This window comes from Xyrauchen texanus, chromosome 43, assembly GCF_025860055.1.
Source record: "Xyrauchen texanus isolate HMW12.3.18 chromosome 43, RBS_HiC_50CHRs, whole genome shotgun sequence".
Classification (NCBI taxonomy): domain Eukaryota; kingdom Metazoa; phylum Chordata; class Actinopteri; order Cypriniformes; family Catostomidae; genus Xyrauchen; species Xyrauchen texanus.
Window position 1 is genome coordinate 10,928,788 of NC_068318.1, and position 22,730 is coordinate 10,951,517.

General features: G+C 37.7%; 1 protein-coding gene across 1 annotated transcript; it reads right to left on the reverse strand.

The window, feature by feature from the left end:
* Positions 1-1,459: 1,459 nt before the first annotated feature.
* LOC127636059 (protein phosphatase PTC7 homolog) lies at positions 1,460-22,454 on the reverse strand. The gene is made up of 6 exons (XM_052116428.1): positions 21,968-22,454; positions 14,834-15,013; positions 10,182-10,380; positions 5,992-6,115; positions 4,633-4,762; positions 1,460-4,517 (listed from the first exon to the last, which is right to left on the reverse strand). The coding sequence occupies exons 1-6, from the start codon at positions 22,167-22,169 to the stop codon at positions 4,459-4,461; spliced, it is 894 nt and encodes a 297-aa protein (XP_051972388.1). The 5' UTR covers positions 22,170-22,454; the 3' UTR covers positions 1,460-4,458.
* Positions 22,455-22,730: the final 276 nt, after the last annotated feature.

Genomic DNA, 22,730 nt, shown 5'->3' on the forward strand with positions numbered 1-22,730 from the left:
TTTTGATTACTGAAGAGATTACTTTGCATTTTATTGTCATTTGTTTCATTTAATATTTATTCCTTTCAGATGGAAAACATTTATACATATTAATGATGTGATCCAAAGTGCATTTGAACAGCGGTGAAACACTTTCTTATGATGTGAAACAAGAGAAGTAAGTTTGAAGTTTGTAGCAAAAGAAATAGAAATAAACCTTGTGTAAATTGTCAGCTTTACGCTAAGCTAAAATGCTATTTCTAGCCATTTTACCTTCACATTACCAGACATGATCACGTTGGATCAAAATTTTCTAGTAAGACCTTTGATATTAGGGTGAAAATAATTTTACTGATAATAATTTTTTTTATTGAATTCCTGTAAAAATATCTAAAAATCCTTAAAACAAGATCAGTTTTATTAATCTTGTTTTAGAAACAACACTACATAAGATATTTAGGTTTTTCAGAGAATGTTTTTTTAACATGTGCATTTTGTCTTACTGTACTGGCAGAGTTTTTATGGTCAAAACAAGAGAAAAAAATCTACCAGTGCTGAAGAAGTAATCCAAAGTACATTACTGAACTTGAGTAATCTAATGGAATATTTTACAAATTACATTTTACAGCATGTATTCTGTAATGGAATACATTTCAAAAGTAACGCTCCCAACACTGTCTGTGTGTGTAATGAAATACAATAATTATACTGTAATCGGTGCAGAACTTTTCACTTGTTTGCACACATGTGTCTTGTTCTTTATAACAGCTGTCATTTATATAAAAAAGATCCTTTAGTTCTAGGCTTGCCAAGGACATGTTAGTCTTGAAATGTGATGAATCACTTTGCTACTATGGTGTTATTTCCTTTCCTATGCTTTGCTGAATAAGAAAACGCCATAATGATGTAATTCATGATTTATTCATTTATTTTCCACAGTTTATAGCAATGCATAAATTCTACCAATAAATTTGCCTTTTGATATTTGAATCTATTAATTCGATTTGGATATTTTATATCACACAAACATCTGGAATTAAATGATTAATTAATATTTCTGGATCAGATATACAGTATCCTCAAGCATATTTGTGTGTTTATCTACAGACAATGACAGCTGGACTGAAGAGCTTCATTTTTTCATTATTCACTTTTTAGAAAACTAATCCTGGAGCAAATAACCGCCTCCCCCACCACACTCAGTGCGAGTTCAAATGCAGGTCAACATAACTAGTAACCTGTAATTCTTTCAATGCTAAAATGTTGTCTCCTTTCAGTTAAATGTACAGACATGACAATAAGCATGCTTATAAGTGAACTATTACTTCAAAAGTGCAGTTAATATCAACATGAATTAATTTAACATAATCTGAAACAGGTTCACTTCAAAGAATATTCACGGTGCATAAACAGTGGTACAATAACATTTCTACACCATATTTAGTATAAATACTATATTTTTTATTTAAATATCTTACAACATGGTAAAACATATTTACAAGAACTATTCTTGCATTGTTACACTGTACACACAAAAAGTGTAGTTCTCATTCAAACATTGTCTGCTTTAGAGACTGAGACTCATCTTGGCTGCAGAAGCACCATAGAAACGATCAAACAACAGAGGGAATAGACATGATGCAACCAGATAGGACACAAACTGCTTTAAGCAACACCCATACATGACACGCAAGCTTTACCGCACAAAGGCCTCTGGAGGGGACAGAATGAGATTTTAAGGCGTATTTGTGCATGAGGGAGACAATTTTGTCTTCGTTCACTAACAGAGAAACAATAACAAATTTGATAAGCATACAGTCATTATCAGCTCAACTCAAGGAGGAAGATTTGTGACTCTATGAAATGACTCTGATGTAGTAAAACTACTGTAACTGACAACAGGACAGCTGTTTTGATTTGGCCGGGCCAAAATGAGACAGTTGCAAACCAGTTCAGTCATGACATCATCTCATGCAATGACACACTCATTAAAGGTGAAGTGTGTAATTTCTGCACCATACAGAATTGCAAAAGTAATGTCCCTGTATTTTTTTTAGGCATGAAGCAGTCTTAAGCAGTCGTGCTTAAGACACCAATGTTCAACAAACAGTTCAAATCATTATTCAAAATTATTGCAGTAATTCATTTTACTGCAGACTCTTTGGAATCACCAAGTAAACTCTTAAAACTCTAGCCACTGTTTGAGCCAATGTTGTTATGGTGCAATGCGGTAATGCCACGCAAACAAATTGATTGCAATTCTGCTTGGTGCCACAAGAGGTGCAGATATCCCACACTTCACCTTTAACTAACATAAAAAGATAGCAAAAAAACATCTTCGAACTAGTTCACACATTTTGTAATTGTTAAGTACACAACTGATCTTATTACCATTAAAGATTACTGGCTGTTTAGTTGATTTGTTTTATACAACTAGAAGAAAAAAAAAAGCAGACATAGGACACCATCGTGATTCAATTAGAAACTCTCAACATTTACTGCTTTGATTGCAGTCTTTGTAGGAGTGACAGTGAGATGGGTTAAAATACCTTGGTCGTTCTGGTCTTATGGCTTTCCTGCTTTGGTTTTCTTTACCGATTACACAATACATTTACCACAAGAATACCACAAGACATTACACATGATAAGAGATCACAGTTCTGGTCAAATTGTGTTGCAGGCACAAATTTTAAGGGCTCAGTCATAGTCCTCTTCGTCTGTAACTGGAGAACTATGACATGCCTATGTAGGGAAAGGGACAGCAAACCTTTCCAAACATCTCAACTTTTAGTTCCAGGTACTGGATAAGTGTTTAATTATCCAGCATATACCATTCATTTGTGGGATATACTTCAATTTTAACCAATCTAATACACACTTGAATGAGGTTTTCCATCCTGGGCATGAACAATGTTTGACAGATATGATCTCATAAACAAAAACGGAACCCAAAATGAAAGAAAAACAAAGATGTATTTTAGAGTAACTAATTACTTTGTTTTCCCCAATCAAAATAAAGTGGACAAAACCATGACAATGTTTACGTTATACCTTTCATACAACGGCTTCTATTTTAACAGAAGGTCATAGCGGAAAAGACTGCAAGCAAAATCTCACTCAACGGTCTGCTTGAATCATTGCTTTTGTGAAAGAAAAGACGTCATAAGCTCACCCAAGTTTATTGTACAGGTACAAACATTCATATAAATAACGTAGTCATTCGTACATTTATTATTTACAAAATTAAAGCAGCACATGAATGTTAAAACGTTCTCTAGAACAAATCTAGAGTGACACACATGGGGGGGCATTAGAGAGCCTTAAAACAATTAGAAAAATCCAAGCTTTGTTAAGGAGCACAGAAAATGCCGAAAGGCATTACAGTCGATCCGTAAAGACCAACATTCCCTAACTCCTGCTTTCTTTTGAATTTTGTTCAACAGAAGCTAAATATGTATAAAAATAAAACATTTATTTATATTCCTGACCTTTAAATTGCATGAAAAGCATTGCCAGATGCTAGCTATTTGTGCGTGTAGACTTCGAAACTCAAGGGCCGAAAGGTGAAGTCACGCAAATATACATCCCACACGCATTCAGTCAAAATACACTGTCCCCATGACAAGTGTATCAGTGTATCAGCGGATTGTGACATTCTCTGGTATGATGTCTGGTAATCAAACGCAAGTGGTACATTCCATCCCATCTCCTTCATGCCTTTGAATTTACAAACCATTAACTGAGACCTCACTGCATGTGACGGTGTTGATGAAGGCTGTATTACTCTTGCGGCAGGTTTGCTGGCTAAACTGAACTAACCAGATCCTCCTGAAGCACTTACATTTCCAAATAAGTTTAAATCTAGCCAGCCCTCTATCTGAACTCTAACCTACTTTTCCGTTACAGCTTAACCAAAGTTGACAGATGACCAAACAGTACACTTATTACACACATAAACGTAGAAGACCGCAGGCTTACAGACTTCAGGGGCTAGTTCACTCAAACAAATAAATAACCCTTTCAGAGACACTTAGATTTCACTCTCAAGACGTAGACAACCCACCAATTAACAACAAAACATGAATACACACTTCACTTTTCATTTGCACCAGTTTCAATCCCTTTCAACGGTTCCTTCCATGAGAAACACCTTATTTTGGATACTGCATGACTCTTTTTGCTAAAAGACCCATGTAAAATGACCCGAATACAACACAAGTTAAAGATTGGTAAACGATTCCCAAAAATGTTTTTGGCCACAAGTGAGGTCATCAATTCTGGACTGTTTGTAGACTTAGTACCACTTGTATCATTCTTAGCACCACCCAAACTGGCAAGTTCATGTGATCGTCCACCCTGCATTAACTGGAGATCTACTCAAGAAATGAAGGAATGGAAAGGGTGATTGGTGCTGGGAGATGGGAAGCAGTGCAATTGGAGAGGGGTGGAAGACACAGGTGTGCGCCCCAATGAGCACGGTCAGTCTGTGTATTCTGCCACAATGGACAGCAACACGGTGATGTCATCAGGCTTCCCACCTGGAGAGGAAATGGCAATGACAAGGTCAGTTCCTTGATTATGGATCTTCAATGACTTCAAGTTTTGAACTTACAGTGATGATGGAAGGGATTCGAGCAGCTTTTGAAGACTCACCTCTTACATTCAGCCCATTGTCACAGGCAAACTGGGCGAAAGGTGACATGTAGTTGGGGTCGTAGGCCAACTCATGAGCCTGCTCAGCGATGCTGCGGGCAGTCTGCTGGATACTGTCATAGTTGGTGTTCTGAGATGAATTTTTGAGATTGAAGATAAATAAAATGAAAAAGTGGATGAGAAGACAATAATTGGAACATTCTAGAACTTTGCTGGATAACATGAATCACCAGGTTTAGCACTAACTTGAGGAGTCCATGGCAGCTTGAGTGCATGTTAACTGTTGACGAGTGCTAGCATGTTAACCATGTTATCTGGTTCAAATTCATATTGTTGACTCAATATGTAACAAATAAAAAAATGGTTAATGGAAGCATTTTCACATGTGTTCTCACACATTTGGAACCCATAGTATAGGGGTGGGTGATATGATCAAAATCTAACATCACAATCTGAAAATATTTTACATCACAAAATTAATTTATTTTACGTTTATGATATATATATATTATAGGTTTATATTAGGTTTGTTTTCGTAATATCTAACAGATTTCAAACTGAATTTTATTAGGGTGATGATGTGCAAGTAAATAAAAACCCTGCATGACACAGAGTATTTGTTAGCGTATGAATTTTATCCAAAGCGACTTACAGAGCCTTTAATACAGGGACAATCCCCCTGGAGCAACCTGGAGTTAAGTGCCTTGCTCAAGGACACAATGGTGGTGGCTGTGGTGATCGAACCGACAACCTCCTGCTTAACAGCTTAAGTGCTTTAGCCCACTACACCACCACCATTTGTGCTCTCCTGTCCCTGGAGCACAAACGGAACACCTCCTGGACTAGCCCGCAATTGCATGCTCAAGAGATAGCACACGTGACAATCAATGTGAAATACAGCTGCGTGTCAGATGAGATGAGAAGCATTTTTAGACCGCAAGATGAATGTCACTGAATTTGAGCTGGCTGTCAGTGCCTGAAAAACCCTGTTATTAAATTTTCTCAGTCTCATGTGATGCCGCTCTGCTTACCTTCATTTCTGCAACAGAATAATGTGTACCGCGTACATGTATCGTGAATAGAATGAGGTGCACATATCTTGCCACGCGGTGGCGATTTTGCGTAACTGTGATGAAGACGACAATCAAAAATGTATACTGGTTGTCAGGTACAGCTACAGGTTTATTGTGTCTACCAGTATATCGCCCACCCCTACCCAGCATATAATGTATATATTATATTGGACTATACCCTGTTCTCAAGATATTGTTATCAGCTATTGAAAAACCCATATCTATCGACTACTAAATTAGTAAATAAGACCAACACTTTCACATCAAATACAAGCATTGGCTGTACCTTAAGTTTCTTGAGCTCTTGAAGGATCATGTAGTCAGGCATGTTGTCAAAGAGGCCATCTGTTGCTGTCAGAATAATGTCCCCTAGCTGGACATCAAAGGAGGAGCTATCCGCCACATCAGGACTGAAAGAAACCGAGAAAGACTGCATTCAGCACTCTGCACATTAAAAATGAATCAAAAGAATTACATGGCAGTGAACAGTGAAATCCAATAGAAGTCAATGATTTAATTTTATGCCAAAAGCCAACACTTCACCGGTATATTTCAATAGCTGGGTTTCCATCCATGCCTGTTTATGGGAATTATGGGTTAGCACATAAAAAAATTAAAAAAATAATTATATAAAAGACATGCGATAGAAGACATGCGATATTTGATAGCAGACATGCTATAAAGTCTACTATCATTAAACTACAATGGAATATATTCCTATAGAATTTACATAGCTAATAACTTCACCATCTCCATACCCATGTTTGGTGCCAAGCCTTGAGCAACTGCATTAATAAAATAGCCACTACAATCTACATCTTTTCAAAATTGACTAGTCAGGTTGGTTGCCTGAACGATTAGTCGACTAATCAGTCTTAAGGAAGCCTTGTATAATCAGTCTTGTATAATCAGTCTGACCGCTGTCAAGTGCATTTCGTAGTCTGCCCTTACATAAGATGTACTCTTGCATTCAAAAAACGTTTTAGCACAACGGAATGAACTAGTTCAACTTTAAAAGTTGAACGATTTTAATTTGTCACACCATTTAAAAACTCGACGATTGTGGCGGGGTACTCTGCATGTGTATGGCTTTAGTGGCGATGCTGTGAAGAGGATGAATTTATAGACACAACTTTACTAATAGGGTTTTATCATGCAAACAGTCTAACAGGTAAATAAGAAAAAAATCTAGATTAATTAGTCAACCTCACTAATCAACTAGGCTAGTCGTTGTTGGACCCATCCCCTAAAATTAAGTGCATTATGGATCTAATGATTTTGCAGAACAATTAAATGGGTAAACAAAGATCTAATCCACTGAATTGGAACGGAACACTTGATCACGGCTGAAACTCAAGAAGTAGTGTGAGAGGGGGACCAGGACAGAGTTCAGCCGGACCTAAACGAAGGCTAATGGAAACCCAGGGTAAAGAGAACTCAGACCCAACATGACCTCTGGACCACATCCAAACAGTCGGGTTGCCTTCCTGGAAACCAGACCTGGCCCTTTAGCTCCAAATCCCTTGAGACCAAATTTTTGTTTAATCTTTAGTGTAATCTGTCTTAGTGCAATGGGTAACTACTGCAGCTAAGATTATAGGTCACATCTAGCGAGGTGAGAGGAGGACAAATAAAATATGACGAACAAACTTTAGTGAGATTTTGGAAAGAGGACAGAGACGTATTTTACTAATGCAAAGCACGGAAATTGATTGTTTTGATTGATTGATTGATTGTTTAATAAAATACTTTGAGAAATAGCACAAACCGTATGGGATGTGTTAGGTGCCAATGTTTAATACATAAGGTTAAGGGTTTGTTCAAAACCTAAACCCCAAGAATGTGCAATAGTAATAATAGTGATGCTTGCCTTAACAAAAATAAAATCAAAAAGTCAAATACCTTTTAGCTGCTCTATTTACTGAAAATGTTTAGGTATGTATGCTTTATAAATGAATCTCTCTTAATTTATTCACTTTTATGTTTCAAACAGTTGGTTTGCCAATTGATTAAATGAAAAGTGCAGGTCTGTTTGATTTTAAATTGTGTAAAAAAATAATAATTAAAAAACAAGAAAAAGGTAGTTCACTGCAGGTATTGTCAGTGTTTGTTGAAATGTTTGTGGTATTAGCTGAGAAGTGAGAACAGCCAAACACTTCCACCAAAAGACTTTGCACTGTGTGTGTGTGTGTGTGTGTGTGTGTGTGTGTGTGTGTGTGTGTGTGTGTGTGTGCGCGCCTGTTAGCCCCCTATCTTTTATGTGAAGGCCATGTGATTCGAGCTCTTCACTGCCACAGTCTTGCAGCTAAGCATACATACAAATAGTCCAAACCTCCAAATCACAGAGAGAGGGTGGCAAAGAGAACTGGTTCCACGGACCAATCAGCATTGTGCTCAACTCCTGTTAAATTTTTTTTGCCATGTCCCAGTAGAAGGAGTGATTATTTTTAGCTCCTCACATGCTGCTAACTGTAAGCAAGACCTTTAGATTTGTATGTCATCCAGACTCTGTTACATCCATCCATCCATCCATCTATCTATCTATATTTATATGACACTGATTCTTGAGATAATGGACAAAACTGGTCTTATATGCAGAAGTCATCTTTGTTAAAAATCATGAAATTCCTAAGAACAAAAACACTGGAAAGTGTGTATACTCAGGGCATTTATTACTCATATTTTTAAATAATGTCATTAGAATTTTTTTTAAATGCATGCTTTACACTTGGAAACATGTAACTTAAAGGGATAGTTCACCACAAATTAAATGATTCTCTCATCATTTACTCATCCTCATGTCATCCCAGATATGTATGACTTTCTTTCTTCTGCAGAACACAAACAAAGATTTTTATAAGAATATCTCAGCTGTGTAGGTCCATACATTGCAAGTTAATGGGTGCCACATTTTTTAAGCTTCAAAATGCACATAAACACAGCGTAAAAGAACATAAACACCATAAGACTCTGGTGGTTAAACCCATATATTCTGAAGCGATATGATAGGTTTGGGTGAGAAACAGATACATTTTAATTCATAAATTCTCCTTCCAGCCCAGTAGGCGGCGATATGCACGAAAAATGCAAATCACTAAAAACAAAAGGAGGAGGACTTAAATATACTGACCTGTTTATCACCCACGTATCACCTTGGAAGATATGGATTGAACCATTGGAGTCTTATGGATTACTTTTACACTGTGTTTATGTGCATTTTGGAGCTTAACATTTTGTGTACCCATTAAATTACATTGTATGGACCTACACAGCGGAGATATTCTTATAAAAATCTTTGTTTGTGTTCTGCAGAAGAAAGTCATTCACATATGGGATATGATGAGGGTGAGTTAATGAGAGCATTTTAATTCCTTAAGTTCGCAGACGACACTAGAGTCATTGGCCTCATCCAAGATGATGAGTCTGCATACAGAAGGGAGGTTGAACAGCTGGCCATCTGATGCATTCCAAACAACCTGGGGCTGAACAGGCTTAAAACAGTGGAGATGATAGTGGGCTTTAGGAAGAACAACCCAACATTGACCCCCTCACCATTCTAAACAACACTGTGGCAGCAGTGGAGTCATTCAAAGCACTTTGAGTGTACTGTCAGAAAAGCGCTATATAAATATAACGTTCGTTCGTTCATTCATTCATTCAGGTTTCTGGGCACTACCATCTCACAGGACCTGAAGTGGGTGACACACATTGACTCCATTGTGAAAAAGGCCCTGCAGGGGTTGTACTTCCTTCACCAGTTGAGGAAGTTCAACCTGCCACAGGCGCTATTAATACAGTTCTACTCAGCAGTCATTGAGTCTGTCCTCTGCACTTCAATAACTGTCTGGTTTGGGTCAGCTACGAAATCAGACATCAGAAGACTACAAAGGACAGTTCAGACTGCTGAGAGGATTATTGGCGCTCCCCTACCCACCCTGCTAGAACTGATCAAATCCAGAGTGATGAAAAGTGCTGGTAAAATCACTCTTGACCCCATTCACCCGGCACACTTCCTCTTCGAAATGTTTCCCTCTGTCCGGCGCTACAGCGCACAGAGCACCAGAAGAACTGTACAGTTACAACTACCGGTATATAGAATATATTCTAACATTATTGCACTATTGTATATTTCTCTTTTTTCATCTGTTATATCATATTTTTATATATAAAAACATTATGTCACTATATGTATATGTTTTTAACATATTTTTAATATGTTCAAACGTGCATTTTCCACATAACCATCATGGCTCAATGCATCGGAGTATGTGTGCTAACCACAAGTCCATGACACCTGAATTCATATTCTACAGTAAAAAAAAGATATAGCACTACTATAGTTGGTGTGTCTTATGCAATTTATTGAGGCTAAAGCAGTGCGGTCCCCTCAGGCAGACATCTGAAACACTAATCAGTCACATGCAGACATCTGTGATAGTGGAGTGTATCCACTGTCAGTTAGTGTCACTAACTCACCTGTCACTCAACACGACGCCCTCTGCCCCCGGCGGTGCAATGGACAGCTGGAAGGGTGTGTTGAAATAGTGTTGCTGCTCGTCTGACCTATGGACCACCTCTCCACCCCGAACCACCAAGAAGCCAGAGTCTCCCAGGTTACATGTGTGTAGCCTGTGACTCCGACGGTCCAGGACGACTATACAAGCTGTGCTACTCCCTAGAAGGACACAAAAAAAGAAATTGAGAAAATTAGAGTTCGTTCACAATGAATGCATTTTTTGCATCCATATGCAGTTTTGTTGTTGTTTGTTTATGTAAACACACACACAAGATGGGCGTCTTTGACCATTGTGCCCAGTATCGTTGTTTTTGTCTATCGTCTCAAATTTCAAGATGTCAAGTTAAAAGAATTTCAACGTTTTGAAACTAGTCTCAAGACACCTTCATTTAATTCCATTCTTCTGCGGAGTCAAGCTTTTGAAACGCTCTTTAAAATGGAGTTTTAGTGAGTTTAACAGAAACAAATTACAGCATGAGAGAGTTTAGAAAAACATGAGCAGAAGTTAATAATACAATTTTTATTACATTTTTGGGTGAAGTACTCCTTTAAAAGCAGAGTTTCCTAACATTGATTAGCCTCATTTTGGGTAAACACTAATAATGTGGTGTTATGTCTAATTATGGGGTCATGGTAATGAATGAGAAATATAACTTTATTTACCAACGCATTTCGGCACACAGGCCTTCATCAGGGCTAAAAACAAATTGAATGGTAATGCCCTCCTAGTTTGACACTTTACACAAACATTCATTCTCCCATTCCCTGGCTAGGGACTTATGGTCCAAATAACCTTGTCGCCCACTGACCTTTATCGCACCGCATGCCTTCCCAAAATAAAAGCAGGTCATTTTAAAGACACAAACAACTCAGCAAGACGAAGAGCACGGGGTGAATTTTCTGACAGCCCTTCATGTCAGGTTTCAGAAAAATAAAAATGTATCTGTCGCGTGCTTAGTAATCCAATGCCTTGTTTGAGAAAATAACTTCTTAACTCAGAGATGCATCAGAAACATGCAAAAGGTTTAAACTCACTAGGTAACATTAAGTCCCACCAAACAAAATGGAATTTGCTAATTTTGAATAAAAACTTAGCCTTCATACAAACAAGAAATGTCAAATAAACATAAAACTCTCACCTTTGTCAATATTCATATTTTTAACTTGAAACTACAACATAGGCTGATTATCTTTATAGATTGATACAAAGGTTCTTCAGATAGGATAAAGAATATTAAAGTGCTCAGAGTTGCTGCAGAAACAATAAAAGTGAGCAACAACACAAACTAGCTAGGGCTTTAAAAACCATGCTGTGTATTGTAAAAATATAATGTTATATACTTAAAATAATAAGTAGTAAACCAATACAAACGGGCCAAATAATGCGTTTTAAGTTCCGAAACATTTTGAGTCCCCCTCCCTTGCACCACAGTGGTTTGGTCCACTGCCTGCTTTCCCACTTTACGTCAATTACACACACAAGTCCGGTGGAGTTCGAATTGCTTCGTTAATTGTGGAACTCCAGCAAGTAGGCTGGCAGAGGCAATCGGATGAAGTGAATATTTTCATTAATAAATTTGTCATGAAAAAAAATATGATAACCGATGTATTTTTTCATGAGTCTGCAACGTTAGCGATTATAACGTTTGGTAGCTTGTTTGTGAACTGATATTAGCCTAATATTGTAGATCTAACATTGTTTTGGGTTATGCTTAATATGATGTTAGTGGGATGGCTGCAGTTGAATATCTAAGAGACCCCTCTGTCCCCGTCGAAATCTAAAATATTATGGAGGACGCAAGATAATTTAATAAGCCTTCCCCTGGAGACTGACTCAATGCGGTTGATGGACTGAGTGCCCAGAAGAGCTGTGGTATTGGCCCACCTGTCATCCAGTTTGTGCTGCTCTGTGAAATCTCCGATGTCCATGGATGTGATCAGTTTTATTTCATTGTTTGGGCAACTTCTTTTGACAGAGTCTACAAATTATGCAGCGTCTGTAACAAGGATTGCCTGTCTGCTGAGAACATCTGTATTTACTACCCATTCTAATGTTGCCCCCACACCATCTACAGCACCTTTTCCATGGCTTGTGCAAAGAAATGCCACTCTACACTTAAAGTTAAGAACAACTCCTGGACAGTGGTTGACAAGAAACATCATCAATCAAGACCATCACTGAAAATGTGAAGCTGTCTCATCTCAGGATTTTTCTCTTGAACATGTCCTGTGATCTTGGTGAATAATGTTGCCACAGACCTCTTGTCATGTTCCAAGCCGTCACTCACAATGGCATATGACTCTGGATCTCCATCAGACCATAGAACATATGTAAATATTGTGATCTGGTTCAGATGCCAGTGTGCAGATTGGATTTGATCTTTGTAGGCAGCTGTGTAGTTTTCTGCCAAGTCAGCTTGCAGCACCACAGTTTCATGGTTTGAATTTGATTGGGATTTTTTTTGTCTGAAAAGAGGCCCTTTGTTGTCTTTTGATGAAACAGTGCTGCAAAAACTTAGGAGAGGCTGCCTTGAGAAAATGGAAAATATCACCCAGTGTGCCATTCTTTTGTACCTTACATGGCAGCCCTCCCGTTGCTTCCCATGTACTGTATACCAGGTGACCTTAATTTTTTTGTCTTCCTCAGGGATGTGACATAAGGTTCGTATTTCCAAAAGCTCATTATTTTGGCACTCAGCACACTGGCCTAACATGCACCAAAGCCTGTTGGACTACAGACTACAGCCTTAATAAAATTCTGTGTGCTTTGTAATGCTTTCCTTGATGTCATATGATGCACACAGTCCAGGGCTAATTTGACATTTTCTTGGTACCGGCAAAGGCACCCATTCCTTGGCATGTCTGAACACAGGAGTACATGGGATGGCCGGAGCTCAGCCACTTTTACCAATTGCAGTCTCTGGATGTTCCCTTTTGAAACAATGGTACGCCTCTAGGATAGACATTGTCAAATGCCATTTCTAAATCTTCATTTTTTGCTCTCCCGCTCTCACAGTGACCACATCCCTCATCCCAGGAGCTGTGAAATGTTGTCTCATTCATAGAAATGCCTGACACAATCATACGCTGATCAGCCACAACATTAAAACCACCTGCCTAATATTCTGAAGGTCCCCCTCGTGCAGCCAAATTGCTATTCTGAGATGTGGGTTGGTACTCTTTTGGCATCCCTGAATGTCTTGTCTTTCAGCATTTGTTTTTGCCATTGCGTTATAAATTGATGTGTATCAATTTGTTATTTTTTGTTCATTTGTTAATGTATATAGTTTTATTGTTTGCTTTTCAATATTTATAATTTATTCTTTATGTTAGCATTGCTATATTGTAATAAATAATGCAGTGTAAACTGTGCTTCTATGTTTATTTTTCAAGTACACTGTCATTTAGCGCTTTTTCATAAGAAAAACATAAACATATACTTATACATAAAAAGTGTCAAATGACACAAATTAATGGGAATAAAGTGGGAATTCGATCTGAAAATCAAAGCTTAGGAAACACCTCAGAAATGACAGACTTTATGACCAATGCATGTGCAAGATCGAGGAGGGAAAATATGTGAACGCGAGGTGTGTCCTTTACAGTAGGATGTTAATAAACCGGCCATGCGAGCTAGCACCAGCTTAGATTTGCCTATTCATTCATTCATTCATCTCTATCTCACTCTCTCTCTAAACAAAGTACACACATAATATTACAAAAAGACAAAATATACAATGTAAACTTCACATATAAGGTAAAAAGTCACACATTATATATATAAAAAGAGCCATGTAAACAAATGTGCGTCAGAGCTCTGAGGTTAGTAATTCACCCATTGATAATCCATATGATTTGATATGAAGCATCCGTAACGGTCACGTGTGTAATGCATTATTAAAGGTATTTAAAAGGAAGGGAGACAATTTGTTCATCATACTGAACATTGACAAAGGCTAGCTTTGTACAGGAAGTATCAACTTATATCAATGAATGTTGCTTGAGTGATACAAACTTAACCTCTAAAACGTTACGGACGTGGCACAGCACTGAAACGTAGCCACCTAATAAATGTGGCTCTTTTAAATTCATCAAAAAGCACTGCTGTGACAACATGCCTGTACATATGTCATATACGCCATCATCTTTTTCTGGAAAATTATTATTGTTATCATAAAGTGAAAATAAAGAGTCCTTTGACCCCTCTTTTGCAACCATGGATTATGGCTAGTTTAAAATGTTGTTTTATAAATGGTGCACTCCTAAAAATAGGTGGATAAACAATGTAAATAGCAATATAATACAGTGAAATGTAAACCTAAATGAACAATTTAAAAGAGTTTTTATTCATTGGTTTAAAACTTAATTTTTTCATGGTTTGGTTGACATTTTCATGGAATTGCCCTTCTCCGAAATTGTGCTGGGTCCTTATTATTGCTACAAGACAGCTGAAGGCATTTTTCGTCTTTATTGCTAAAATATTGGACAAGAACAAAAGTCCTAGATCACGACGCACATTGTGTGAGTCATCCTGCGGATGTTTCATCCTTTTATTTTTTTTAAGCCATCAGTAAGTGCGTGACTCACCGTATGTGTGTGTATATGAGCTTACCCAGCAATGGCACTTTGTTCTGCAGGAGTTCATAGTAGCCGGAGGTGAGGATGCCCACAGGGCTGCTGGGTGTGAAGCGGCCCTCCTTCACAAGCCGTTCACACGTCCTCATCAGAGTGGCGGAGAACTGGGACGGGTCCACACCGTAGTCCCTCCAGCCCCCCACACCATCTGCAACACCTGAGAGAACAGGAGAAAGGGAAAAGACATATTAAGTCTAAAAACAAATGGATGCGTGCTAATTTCCTCAACTTGACAGTTTAAACAACTAAATTCTGACAAATAGATGAAAAGGTTGAGTTTTCTGATCCTGCAGAGACAGATGGCAGCTGCCACAAACCTTCCTGACCTATAGACGGTCTGAGCATTGTGAGGTAACTCATGTAACTCTGCCTTCTGTTGTAACTCATCTGATGCCTTCAACAAAACAGCTGTGAGATATCATGGAATGAACCCATTGAAGCATAAGTCCTGTTTACAAAAACAAAGCAAATTAAAACTAAACTAAACTACAAATACAAATACACAAACACTGCTTTTGAAATCACTATGAATTGTGGAGACGTTTGCATTTGCAGAAATTGCTAATAAATGAAATGCAATTTTTTAGAATAAGCCTGAGCTGATAAAGTCCACTATCGCTATATTGCGGTTCTTGTTCTTACAATAACATTTTGAAATTAATTGGACCAATGTTTCACTTTCATATTGTTCCCTGTTAAAGTGCCACGAAATGGCCAATACCCGCAACTTTTTCGTTGTGTTCTCAGAATGAGACCTTATATAATTGTGTCTAGTTTGGTGAAAATATCTAATTTCACTTAAGAGTTATATCAATTTACATAAAAGCAGAGTCCACTTTTCAAATTCATTGGCCTGTTTTTGGCACATAAGTGCAAAATTTTGTCATGTTCTCGGCCGCTTCTTATTTTGGTGATTTGGTTCCGATCAGATGAACGGCTTTGAAGCAATTTGCTAAAGTAGTTTCAGTACTATTTTCGAAGTGGTAACAGGCCATAAGGGCGAACCATAGCAAATATGGTATCGTTGCACTTGGCAAGTCCTCCCGAACTTAATGAGACATGTCCTGTTAAAATAGACCAACGCCACTAAAAGTTATAAGCTCACAAAGTTAAAAAACTAATACATTTTTCCACCATTAAGTGGTGCCTGACCCAAACTTCTCAGGCACCTTCAGGGCATGGTCCTGATGAAACATACAAAGTTTCGTAACAGGAACACCAATGCGTTCATAAAATACAGCATTTTGTGACAATATTCAAAATGGCAGACGCCCAAAATGGCCGACATGGGAAAATTGGGCATCATTTGATTCGGAACGTTTCACTGAATCTAAAGAGACCATTTTATAATTTTTGGTCAAAGCCTTCAAGAGTTATAAGCGAAAATGGTTGTTTTTTCTATCTCCTGACCAGTAGGGGGCAGTGTGGCGAAATGCTGCAGGTGACCTCAAGGCATGATGGCGATGACACATAAGTTTTGTCACAATCCGTCAAAGTGTTGCGGAGGTATACTATGAAGTCCATTTTGGCATCTTCGCCGTCAAATTCGTGAAGCCATTTCTCAGCAACAAAAATTGTATTGGCATAAACATGAGTGAAAATTTGACCTGTTGGTGGCACTAAAGGGTTTGAGTTACAGACTCCAAATTTGCTGTGGTATCAGCTCAGACTGTTCTCTAGCTGTGTGCAAAATTTCATAACTTTCCTGTGAACGGTTCTATGGGCTGCCATAGACTACCGTGGCAGAAAAAAAAACTATAATAAGAACACTAACGATTACAATAGGGGTCTTTGCCCTTTCAGGGCTTGACCATAAATATCCTTTTATGGAAAATGAAGAAGTCTCTAAAGCATGAAGAGTTCAGAGTACATTAGGCTAACTTCTAAAAAGTAACCAATATTTCAGTCTATTCATTATAGTATGTATTGTAGTCATCATTGTAGTTGCTGACACCCAGCCCTAATTTAGCATTTGTCACAAAGGAAATTTTAGCATATACCATAAAATCTTCATCTCATTACTTAGTATAACCAAATCAAGAATTAAGAGATTGAATGGGTTCAAAAGGAGAGCAAGGCTCAAAAGGAATTTGTGCTGACTTATCAGGGTTAAACGTGATTTAGAGCAGCACAAGTCAACCCACTATTAACATTTCAATGGAGCTTTGCAAGCAAGACCAACTGTTCACCACACGGCTGCAAAACATTCTGGCAAGAGTGAGAGAATTGTGGCATATGCAGAAATCCTCTCATGACAAAATGAGTTTCTGCACAGAACTGCGACAATATGACTTTTTTTATGCGTAATGCATCATACTTTGCAGAAATAACAGCATAGGCTCAGCACAGGCCTATCCCACATGATAAATCAAGTGAATATTTCCACACCGGATTGTGTATAATCAGAAAGTCTTTATGCAAAATAAATTCTGAAAGAAACCTTGAATGGGTTTATTTTATGTCAGATGCTTATTACAACTTACCAAATAAATAAATGGACATGAAATTCTGATTTGAGTCGACTATGAGTCTATTTTACAATTTGAGAAGGAGTATACAAGACATAATGAACAGCTAATAGTATGTTATCTTGACTATTACTTACTCATTGAAGAAAATAAATAAAGAGACTGCAGAGGAATACAAAATACACAACCACACACAACCATTTACAAAATCCTTTTTTGTAACAATGGACAATTTAACATTTTAACAGTAACCATACTGAAAATATTTGACTGCAGAATGCCTGACTGATCAAGTGAACCCCAAGAAACCTTTCAAGAAAATGTCCTGGTCCTACAAAATCAAAATAAATAAGAAATTACTTTAAATATAGAAAATAAAGCCTATTTTTGGGGCAATTACGATTTTTAACATTGTGACGTTACTATCATGATAGTTACACACGTTACCCCACAATTCTAATTACTGTAATGCAAGAAAAGATGGTCATTATGATATGGCAACATACTGTGTGTATATATATTTATTAAGGATGCACCGATGTGATACCTGGATCGGTATCGGCTCCGATACTGAAGCTTTTAGATCAGGTGAAAGGCATCATTCTGACGAGCCTGATCCAAATACGATACTGTGTTAGTCATGTACATTACTGTAAAGCTCCAAAAATGACATAAAAGAACCATTAAAACACCATTAAAGTAGTTCATATGACTACTATATGTGATAGCTCCATGAATCACAAAAGGCTGTGTTCAATAAGTAAATATATAATATGCGCAGCGCCAGCGCGTTAGTGAATGTTGCTGCTCTGTTGACACAAATTCACGCACAGGCTGGTGATGCACTCGCAGCTATTCACAGCATTGTGCAATATTTGAGCACTACTTATGAACAACATCTCAGATGTAGATGCTCAATATTTCGGTTCACTTATAATATGCATTTAGAACAGCACTGGAGGTGCATTTAACACAATTTGAATAAGAAGCTAATTAAAATACTGTAAATATTATTGCATACAAACGGACACATAAAAGGACTTTCTGGAGAGTTTAGATTGTCAAAATAAAAGCGTGAGGATTTAAAAAGTGCACCATTTAAATACATTACTGTTATATTTAAAATTACAATTTAAAGTCAATAATAATATTATTATTAATAACAAATTATTATTATTGTCATCATTTGTATTTGTTTACATCTTATAACAATATTTAAGTTGAACGGGTTCCAAAAAACAACTGTGTGAATGTAAAATTGGACTGATGTCTTAAAACTAAATTGAACAAAAAGGGAAAGAGAGAAAAAAAAAGTAAAAATAAAACATGTGATTTATTTTCTACTGAAGTTAATTTTGCTGCTACATTATCCAGTATACTAGTAAATAATAAAGTTTTTCTTAATAAGCTATATATTTATATTGAAATAATGTGCAGTTAGAGGTTTGTGTTTCTTTACATATTAAAGAGTACTCCCAATTAGCTCCACAAAGTTGTGATGTATTTATACAGCATAGTTATACTCTCTTAGTACTGCCTTTCATTTTCAAAGATTTATACACAATCTAAATCTTTGAAAATACATGATCATGATTTTTAATTTAATAAATGCAAGTGAATGGTGGCAAGAACATTGAAGCTCCAAAAAGCATATAAATGCAGCAAAAAGTAATCCAAAAGACACTGGTGGTTTAATGTATGTCTTCGGAAGTGATCTAATCAGTTTTGGTTGAGAACAGACCAAAATAAAACACCCTTTTCACTATAAATCTTGGCATCAGAAGTATCCTTGGCGATCATGATTTCAAGCTTGAGAACACTTCCTAGCTCCATCTAGTGCTCTGCGCATGTGTGAAGTACAAGTAAGTGCAGTTGAGCTTGAAATCATGAGCATGTCTAGAGACTGCAATAGCAAGGTGTACAGTGAAAAATTAGTTACGTTTTTGGTCCGTTCTCATCCAACATTGATTAGATCACTTCAGAAGACATGTACTGGAGTATTATGGATTATTTTTATGCTGCCTTTATGCTTTTTGGAGATTCAATGTTTTGGTCACCATTCACTTGCATTTTATGACCAACAGAGCAGAAATATTCTTCTAAAAATCTTAATTTGTGTTCTGCTGAAGAAAGAAAGCCATACATATCTGGGATAACATGAGGGTGAGTAAATGATGAGAGAATTTTCACTTTGGGTGAACTACACCTTTAACCCTTTCCCCGCCAGCGTTTTTAAAAAACAATTGCCAGCCACCGCCAGGGTTTTTGACGATTTTCGCTAAATTTTAATGGCCCGCAGAATATTTTCTTCCATGAATATATGAAGACGCTATATATCAAAATAAAGATCTGGGCCTCTGCTTTTAGGCAAAAAAAAAACGATTTTATTTTATCTTCATTTGTTCTTTTTTTATTGCGACTTGAACAGAGGTCGGTTTTGTCAAAAAACAACATTTCAGACAAAAAGCTGATAAAAAGGCATGTTTATGTCTGATATTTTGAGCTTCTCAATACTCCACTTCTTCATGTCTGAGACGATCGCAGTCTGTTTCTTTGATCAAAGAGTTGCGTACTCTTTCAAAACATGCGGAGGAGTCTTCCTTACCGTATAACACCTAAAACACGTAAACCCGGAAAATTCCGTGTTTGGCGGGGAAGCGTTTTTTCATAAAACACGGAATTCTCCAATAGGTGCTGGCTGCAGACTACGGGGCGAGTGGAGCTCCATTCAAAAGCGGAAATACGTCACCTCCACTGCGCCGGAGCGCATATATATTATAATATATATATATATTTAACCGAGCGCATATATACGTCACCTCACCTAATCTTCACACACAATATCAAAGCAGTATACTAAACTTTTACGAAGTGGAGGTGACGTATTTCCTGTTTGAGAGTGGAGCTCCAATCGCCCACAGTCTGCAGCCAGACCCTTCTCGAAAATTCCGTGTTTGGCGGGGAAAGAGTTAATGACAAAAATCTTTGAAAACAATGTAATAGTAAAAGTTCAATGTCCAGATGTGTTGCGATAATGAGAAATGTGGTGCTTTAGATATCCTGAAAATAATGTCACAATGCAAAACATATTAATGGTCCAAAATGTATGCTTCATTTTCTTTATGCAAAATATATTTATATATGCATTTATTTGGGGTTAAATATGACCAGGTTATTTACTTGACAGGTTTCGTGAGAATCACCTGACCAATCAGATTTCGAGACATATGAAACAAAAAGTAGAATGAAAGGTCACATCTCATGAAACCAGAAAACACAGACAGTGAGCGCCACACTAAGCTAAAATGCTAATCACAGTTTCTGACCAACTATTATAAATACTACAGTCATTGTCTAAATATTATAACTAGCATCTTGGTGTTCAAATAAATCTACGCATATTCTGAAAACGAGATCTTATTAATGTATTGTGGTTTTTCAGTAGTAACAATAACTATGGTAATATTATGGTATTTTGGCGGAAGTTTAGGTAACCTCGTTGACGGAACAGCTGGCCTGAGACACACGTGATCTGAATCTATGACAAAAGCCGGTGAATCTTCACTGCGTACATGCATATAATATGAAAGACATTAAATATCTTGTTTGTTGGTAAACCGTCGGAGTCCTCGCCAAATTATATTTCCCAATGTCATTTTAGAATACGTTTATGGATGTTACGGTAAGAGAAAGCGTTAAATATCCCTGCCTTGGCTCACAGAGAGGACAATGAAGCCGCTTGTGTGTGTGTCGCTGGCACGTGGACCAGATTCAACAACATGGCTGCCTACATGCTCAACCATTCTGACCTTTAAAAATATCTTGCAAAATAATAGATATTTCATGTATCGATATTCGGATTCAGCTGATATCGTTCAACTAATAGATCAGTTTACATTAAAAACGTTGATTTTCGCTGTATAAATCTAAGAAACAAAGACGGGGTTCAATGGATTTGTGAGCTCGATCTATTTTCACCGCACTTAATTTGAGCAACATGTAGTTTATATCAATGTTTTCAAGCGCTGGTCGTGTTTTGGGGACCGGCCAGATATGCGATATACTTATATAACACCCTTTGCGTTTAACCATAGGAGAAAGCGTAACGTATCTTGCGTGTTACGACAGTAAAGCACCATTTGCGGATACCATACAAATGAATGCACTTTATTGCTAACCTTGTAGGCTCTTTGGTAGAAGGGCTTTGGCCTGGCATCTTTCTGGGTGAAAGGTCAACCCGGACACCCAAGTTCATTTCTGCAATATACGTATATTATATATACCTTATATGATAAATAATATGAATTATAGCTGGTGTAGTTCTTGATTTTCTTAACGAACTTAAGATAAATCTACCTGCACGATTAGGAGATACTTAAAAGGAGGTTATTTAAGGTGAGGGCTGGACTTGTTCCCTCACACCCCTCCATCAAGAAATGAGCGTTGACATTAATCCGTGAAGGTTATTATCTGTTAAAAGTCCCTTGTCAGAGCAGCATATTTTGAGTCAAATAAACACATGCAAATGTCATTCCATACATTGAACACCGAAGCGGTACAAAGCATTCTGGCTGATAATGCTGTGCATTTGTGATCCAATGAAATTCACGCTGAATGATGGTGCCAGATTCACGTGTACTCACCTAAAACATCAGCGGACTTGTGCCGGGCAATGAAGCAGGCATCATCGCCGTAACACATGCCTTTCTTCAGGATCCCCTTCCGAAAGTCCTTCCCGAAGCCGCAGCTCGCCGTGATCAGGCTGTAGTCTCTGCCGTCGGTTTGCGAGAGTCCCCCCAGGACAGCCCTAGCAACGATCCTGCCATAGGAAAGTACCGATAACATCCCCCTACCTATATCCCCCTATACGGTAACCGTCTACCTGCCGAGCCCGTCTCTCTACGATTCGCGCCTGTGTCCTCCACTATCCGCCAACATTCGGCTCCGCTCGCGCGAGGTAAACTTCACAAACCAAAGCGAGCTTCGTTAAAACGTCCAAAGATCCTTTTTCTTGTGCTGAGTGCTGATCGAGACAACTATATAGCTGGTTTATGTTTTGGAGGATTTAACAGACAAAGTTCCTCCAGTGCGCTCCATCCTCTCCGAAAGCCTGACGTACACTCACATTCAGTCACCACTCACCAGCGCTTGTGTTCCGGAGACCAGCGGGTCACATGACTATTGTGTGACGTCAGAGTGTAGTGGAAACCCACTGGCCTTACAAGGAAATTAGTATGCAAGCCGAATTGACTTTTAATCATTCGCAGGATATGAACTGCTGATATCAACAATTCAGTTTTCACTTGTTAGAAGGCTAAAGCTGTAATTACTACTATTGAAAAAGCCAATTCTTTATATCAGTAATTAGATTTGCACTAGTAAAATCAATATATCTTGATGTAAAAA

Bases quoted from the DNA above. Each gene is read 5' to 3' on its own strand.
- LOC127636059 (XM_052116428.1), bottom strand. From the start codon at position 22,169: ATGTTATCGGTACTTTCCTATGGCAGGATCGTTGCTAGGGCTGTCCTG. The intron at 10,381-14,833 runs GTAAGCTCATAT...GTGTCCTTCTAG, and splicing joins GAACAAAGTGCCATTGCTGG to GGAGTAGCACAGCTTGTATA. The intron at 6,116-10,181 runs GTGAGTTAGTGA...GGTTTCTTTCAG, and splicing joins GGCGTCGTGTTGAGTGACAG to TCCTGATGTGGCGGATAGCT.